We start from the raw sequence: 7,398 nt of genomic DNA, 5'->3' as shown, positions 1-7,398 counted from the left end.
CTGCTGCGCTTTTCCAGCAACACATTCCCACTGATAGCTATTCACCCTTCTCGCCAGATCATTATCCACTCCTTTGTCTGTCCAACTCTTCTTCTCACTCTTTTGGCCTCCAAAAGAGCCTACATATCGCTTATTCCTTAGCCACTTCCCTCATCCTACCTTCTGCATATAATCCAACATTTTCCTAGCTACCATCTGTTTTGAGGAAGAGTCACTGGACCCAAAATGTTAACTCTGATTCCTTTCCACGGATGCTGCCAGACCTGCTGAGCTTTTCCAGCAATTTCTGGTTTTGTTTATAGAAACAATGCCCCCTTTTGAGTATTAGCTGTTCTGAGATTTAGAAGTCAGTAAGGCTTTTGCCCAAAATGTCGATTTTCCTGCTCTCCACTCTAACCAAGACTCTGATTTCCAGCATCTGCAGTCCTCACTTTTGCCTAGATGGTACAACCAGTCAATTTCACTCCCAACCCTTTGACTGTCCTAATAACCTTAACTTTATTTTGGTCCATTAATTCCCCATTCTCCCTTAATGGTAACTCCACTTAAACCTTCAACTCTCCGCCAACCCACTTACCTGACCCTCCAACTTAACCATCACCTCCCACCCTACCCACTGTAAGCAGTTGCCTTTCTACCTATTAATCACCCTAACCTCTTGGCATTCTTGCCACTCACCTTACACATTTACTAACATACTAAATAGCTATTTAAATATTCTAAACCTTTTCAGTGAATAAACATTTACCAGAACGTAGAAGAAAGTGAGGACTGCAGATGCTGGAGATCAGAGTCGAGAGTGGGGTGCTGGAAAAGAGCAGGAGAATCGATGATTCCGGCATAGGCCCTTCACCAGGATTCCTCAGCCGTTATGTTAAACAGGTTTATTTGGAAGCACTAGCTTTCGGAGTCCTGTTCCTTCATCAGGTGGTCGTGGAATATAAGATCGTAAGACACAGAGCTCTTCAATCATCTCGTGCACCAATTGTACAGCAGGCGCCACAACCTTTAAATTACGATGGAGTCCACACACTCAGCCTGCACTCAGGGTACAGTCGTACAACTACAGGACATTGCCAAACAGGGAAGGCAACAAAACTACACCACATCCAAGAACAACAAATTGGAGAAACTTGGCAACACCACCAGCAGTAGCCAAGCCTGTCCTGGCACCATAGTGGAAAATGTTATCACCACGGGGAAGTCAATTGTCAACTTATCGGACCACACCCTTCAACAGGAAGAGATTGAAGTTCTTAGCAGAGGGCTCAATTTCTGGCCCACCAAGAAAATGAAACTCATTTACAGAAACTCAACACCCACGGACCAGTCGAGCTGGGAACATTCCTCGTAGCAATGGATGTTTCAGCACTCTACACCAGTATCCCCCACAATGACGGAAACGCAGCAACAGCCTCAGTCCTCAACACCAACAACTGCCAATCTCTGAGCACCATCTACAACTCATCCGCTTTATCCTCGACCACAACGTTTTCACCTTTGACAACCAGTTTTCATTCAGACATACGTAACAGCCATGAGGATCAAATTTGCATCCCAACATGCCAACATTTTCATGCACAGGTTGAACAAGATGACTTTGCTACTCAGGACCTCCAACCAACACTATACACCAGATATACTGATGATATTTTCTCCCTCTGGACCCATGGCAAGGAGTTACTGAAACAACTACACAGTGATATCAACGAGTTTGATCCCACCATCAAACTCACCATGGACTACCCTTTAGTATCTGTCTCATTCTTGGATACATGCATCTCCATCAAGGATGGGCACCTCAGCACCTCACTCTACCGCAAACCCACAGATAACCTCACGATGCTACTTCTCCAGCTTCCACCCAAAGCACATTAAAACAGCCATCCTCTATGGACAAGCCCTTCGCATACACAGGATCTGTTCAGGTAAGGAGGAACATGACGGACACTTGTACGTACTCAAGGATATCCTCATAAAAACAGGGCACGATGCTCAACTCATTGACTGCCAGTTCCGATGTGCCACAGTGAGAAACCGTAATGACATCCTCAGGAGACAGACATGAGCTGCAACCGACAGTGTACCCTTCATTGTCCAATACTTCCCAGGAGCTGAAAAACTACGTCATATTCTTCGCAGTTTGTAACACATTATCAATGAGAATGAGCACCTCGCCAAGACCTTCCCCTCACCTCCATATCTCGCCTTTAAACACCAAACCTCACACAGATCATTATTCGCAGCAAACTGCCTGGCTTTCAGGACAACATCATACAAGTCTGTCACAGTAGATGCTGCAAGACACCACCATTGCAACTGTCAACACACCACCATTACTCATGGGGACAGCACCCACCATGGATGTAGGTTTGCTCACTGAGCTGGAAGGTTCATTTTCAGACGTTTCGTTACCAGTCTTGGTAACATCTTCAGTGAGCCTCTGGTCAAAGCACTGCTGATGATTCCTGCTTTCTATTTATTTGTTTGGGTTTCTTTGGGTTGGTGATGTCACTTCCTTTTAGTTTTCTCAGAGCGTGGTAAATGGAGTCCAAGTCAACGTGTTTGGTGATAGAGTTCCAGTTGGAATGCCATGCCTCTAGGAATTCTTGTGCGTGTCTCTGTTCAGCTTATCCTAGGATGGATCTATTGCACCCAAAGTGGTATCCTTCCTTATCTGTATGTAAGCATTCCAACCAGAACTCTATGAACAAACACATTGACTTGGATCCCATTTACCACCCCTTGAAAAAAAGAACAGGAAGTGACACCACCACAGGAAATGATATCACCAACCCAAAGAAACCCAAACAAATAAAGTAGGAGTTATCAGCAGTGCTTCATCCTGAGGCTGACTGAAGATGTTACCTAGTATGGTGACGAAACATCTGAAAACGAATCTTCTAGCTCAGCAAGCAAACCTACATCCAGAACCTCAACCTGAGCTACAAATCTTCTCAATACACGCTACCACCCACCAAATATGCAGCAGGTACTCGTGACTCGGCCAATGTTGTCTATCTCATAAGCTGCAGGCAAGGATGTCCTGAGGCAGGATACTTTGGCAAGACCGAGCAGATGCTACAACAACGGGTGAATGGACACCACGCAACAATCAACAGACAGGAGTGTTCCCTCCCAGGCGGAGAACACTTAAGCGGTCCAGGACATTTGACCTCAGACCTTTGGGTGACCATTCTCCAAGGCAGACTTCAGGACAGGCATCAACACAAAGTGGTCAAGTATAGGCTGATAGCCAAGTTCGGTACTCATGAGAATGGCCTCAACTAGGACCTTGGGTTCATGTCTCACTCTAGGCGACCCCACTGCACTACACACTCTCACACACAAACACTCCTATAAACCCATACACTCCTATAGACCTTCTCTCATACACAAGCTCTTTCTCAGACTCTCACACACGCATCTCTCACAGGCTTGTACCCCTTTACACTCACACACACTCTCACAGACCCCCACACACATAAGTTTGTGAGGTGAATTTGTATTTGCAGAATTACTTTTTATTTTGCTCAAAAAGTGCACGAATCCATGTAAGACTCTGTAAATCCTTTTTTAAGAAATACAATCAATCAGTCTGAATATTGGGGCACAGAAAACCTCACCTTCAAAGCATTATCTGAGCTGGCATAGCATGTATTGTAAAAGTTCACTTGAGAATGTAACTTTAAAAAAAGTTCTGGGATTTACATACAGTGTCATAGATGTACAGCACGGAAATAGACCCTTTGGTCCACTTCATCCATGCTGACCATATGAAAGAACCGACACCAACATGGTCATTCTAAACGTTGAGGGACTTAAACAATCCAGGTCTTTTTTTAATAAATAATTTCAGTTACATCATATTGTAAACTTTTGCTATAAATTCTGTCTTACAATCTTGTACTCCACAACCACCTAATGAAAGAGCAGTGCTCAGAAAGCTAGTGCTTCCAAATAAAGCTGTTGGACTCTAACTTGGGGTTGTGTGATTTTTTAAAAACTTTGTCCAACACCAGCACCTCCAAATCATTATTTTATCAAGGACTCTAATATCAGATAGGCCCCATATTTCTGCAGACAGATTTCAATCGAGCACAGGAAAAAAAATGAACAGGAACAACGAAACAAGTGATTGCTACTCCTGCACGATTCAGAAGAAACACATCAAATCTGACACATTCAACTGAATAGAACCTCAAACAGATTCACCTCAAACAAACACACATTACAAAACTGTACACCAGATTTAGAGATTCACTCGGAAACTCACGCTAAACACAATCTCTATGCAGAACCACACATCACACCGTGCAAGCGACTGAGCACAAACATGCAAAACCCATTTTCACTGTCATGCCAGACTCTCTCAAACATACTCACTCCAATCACACGCCAGACGCTATCACACTCACTCTTGCCAAAGTACAGCAAACGTACTACCCAGTCACACATACTACAAACCAACATACTCTCTCCCACTGTCATGTGTTCTTCACACACACCCCATTTCCAAACAAAGTTAAAAATCACAACACCAGGTCATACTCCAACAGGTTTAAATGGAAGCACTAGCTTTCTGAGCACTGCTCCTTCATCAGGTGGTTGTGGAGTACAACATTGTAAGACACAGAATTCATAGCAAAAGTTTACAGTGTGATGTAAGTGAAATTATACATTGAAAAATACCTTGACACCTCGTCGCCCCCAAGTCAAAGTGCTGCACGACATTTAAATGGCTCCTATCAGCCGCCGAACGCCTGATAGAGTCATTCAGCCATAGGGATAAGACAGCACGGAAACAAGGGAGCGAGACTTATTGCGGACCAGGAAGACGATATGGATCTGGGAGCATCACATTCAGTAACTGCCAAGTCCCCAACGCCCAACCAACAGCAGCAACTTTTACAAATCTCAGCTGTTTGCTCACATTTAGGTTTTTTATAGCACGTTAACACCACAGAGGTGGAGGTGGAGATGAAGGCGGGGGCGGGTTTGGAAACGAATGATACTTTACTGAAATACCAACACACGGATTTAACGAACAGAATTTGCCATTTGTTCCGCCATTAACAGGCGCTTCGTTCAAAAGCTTAGCACGTGCCTCCGCATCCAACCGTCACCTGATCCTCGAAAGCCGGATTTATTCCTGGTTCGAGTATAAAATAGATAGTACTCACGGCTGTTCTCAAACAAATTGTACCAGTGGCGGAACTGGGACCCTTCAGGACACAAATGGCCTTCCTAACCTCCATAATGCCCCGATTTCAGCTCCCGGTATAACGGTCGGACAAGCAGCGAACGAACTGCGCAGCCGCATTGCAGCGTTCCTCTCCCGCCACGCAGGCGCACTTTGATGGATCAACTCGACAAGTTTCCACATGTTTAGATTAGAGTGGTGCTGGAAAAGCACAGTAGGTCAGACAGCATCCGAGGAGCAGGAAAATCGACATTTCGGGCAAAAGCCCTCTGGAGATCAAAGTTGAAACTTTATTGCTGGAACAGCACAGCGGGTCAGGCAGCATCCAGGGAACAGGAGATTCGACGTTTCGGGCACAGGCCCTTCTTCAGGAATCAAGGTCATAGGTCATAGGTCAGAGAGGAGGGTGGAGTGGACAGGTGGAAAGGAAGATAGGCAGGTAGAACAGGTCATGAGAGTGGTGCTGAGCTGGAAGGTTGGAGCTGGAGTGGGGGGAGGGAAATGAGGAAACTGGTGAAATCCACATTGATGCCCTGGGGTTGAAGTGTTCCGAGGAGGAAGATGAGGCGTCGGGCGGTGGGGTTGATTAGTGCTAGTGTCCTGGAAATATTCCATAAATCGCTCTGCTAGGAGGTGTCCAGTCTCCCCAATGTAGAGGAAACCGCATTGGGAGCAACGGATACAATAAATTATATTGGTGGATGTGCTGGTAACACTTTGATGGATGTGGAAGGCTCCTTTGGGGCCTTGAATGGAGGTGAGGGAGGTGTGGGCGCAGGTTTTGCAATTCCTGCGGTGGCAGGGGAGGGTGCCAGGAAGGAGGGTGGGTTGTTGGGGGGCGTGGACCTGACCAGGTAGTCATGGAGGGAACGGTCTTGGACTGGGGTGGACAAAGTTAAAAATCACACAACACCAGGTTGTGATCTAACAGGTTTATTTGGAAGTACAAGCTTTCAGACCACTGCTCCTTCGTCAGCTAGCCAGTAGGGCAGGATCGTAAGACACAGAATTTATAGTAAATTTTATAATAAGTTATATACTATAAATTCTATGTCCTATGATCCTGCCCCACAAGCTACCTGACGAAAGAGCAGTGCTGCATAGGCCTGTACTTCCAAATAAACTTGTTGGACTATGTGGGATATAGATAAAGTAGTGTTACTTCTGCAATCATAATTACTTATGCAAGGTAAATGAACTCACACTCGTATATAATTGTTTCAGCCAAGAGCTGAGTCAACAAAAATGAAAACTATGTGAAGGAAATACATAATTGTTTTTGTATTAGCTAAAATGTACATGCAAGAATGAAATGTGCCTGCAAACAATGATAGATGTTATAAATAGATAAGATGCTGTGAGGGGAGGGGGTTAAGCTAGATACGCCTGTACAAACAGTAGTTATAAGTATCTATTTCCCGCTTCTGCAAAAACAAGAACAAACCACAATCAAGAAGTCATGAGGTCATAAGATCATAACAAGTGAGGGAAACAGATGGTACTGAAGGAGGATATACCTAACAATGGACCACGGCGGGATATGGCCAAACAGCCTTGTGAGGCCAGAAATAAGCATTTTGTCACAGACAAGGCCGGATAAGGCAAGAGATGAACAAGAGTAATGGGCGCAGGTCTTAAGAGAGGTGGAAGATGTAAACAGGGGAGGAGCAATGGGATGAAAGAATAGGAACCAAATTACATAAATATTGTGTACTAGTTGAATTCAGTATGTGTGTGTGTCCCTGCCTTGTGGACAGTGGACACCACACCCCACTTGCAAAAGCGAAATAAATGACACTAGTGATTCAGATCTTGTCTCGGACTGAAATTATTGAAGTGAGTGAGCTTTGTTTCTCACAATTGTAACCTGGTGTTATGTGATTTTTAAGTCTGAGCAATGAAAGGAAGCATGTAAAACATCTTCTTAACAAGCCTGTCTACCCATGATGCAACGTTCAAAGAACTATGTATCTGAATCCCTAGGTTTCTCTCTTCAACAACACTCCCCAGGTCCCTAACATTAACTGTATAAGTCCTGCCCTTGTTTGTTTTACCAAAATGCACTTATTCAAATTAAAATCCATCTGCCACTCTTCAGCCCATCGGTCCAATATTTCAAGATCCCTTTGTAATCTTTGAAAACCATCTTCACTGTAGACTACACCACCAACTTTGGTGCTGTCTGCAAACTTACT

At 44.5% G+C, this 7,398-nt stretch overlaps 1 protein-coding gene across 3 annotated transcripts in view; it reads right to left on the bottom strand.

Annotated features, from left to right (window-relative positions):
- The window catches only part of LOC122555061 (superoxide dismutase [Cu-Zn]-like), a 58,695-nt gene extending 53,406 nt beyond the window's left edge, over nucleotides 1-5,289 (bottom strand). For all 3 annotated transcript variants that reach the window (XM_043700713.1, XM_043700715.1, XM_043700714.1), the window contains exon 1: nucleotides 5,184-5,289. In XM_043700713.1, the coding sequence (XP_043556648.1) occupies nucleotides 5,184-5,258 (75 nt within the window). In that variant the 5' untranslated portion in view covers nucleotides 5,259-5,289. The remainder of the gene's footprint in view (nucleotides 1-5,183) is intronic.
- Nucleotides 5,290-7,398: the final 2,109 nt, after the last annotated feature.

Source organism: Chiloscyllium plagiosum, chromosome 12 (genome assembly GCF_004010195.1).
Source record: "Chiloscyllium plagiosum isolate BGI_BamShark_2017 chromosome 12, ASM401019v2, whole genome shotgun sequence".
Taxonomy (NCBI): domain Eukaryota; kingdom Metazoa; phylum Chordata; class Chondrichthyes; order Orectolobiformes; family Hemiscylliidae; genus Chiloscyllium; species Chiloscyllium plagiosum.
Note: the sequence above shows the minus strand (reverse complement) of the source record. Positions and strands in the feature narration are given on the sequence as shown.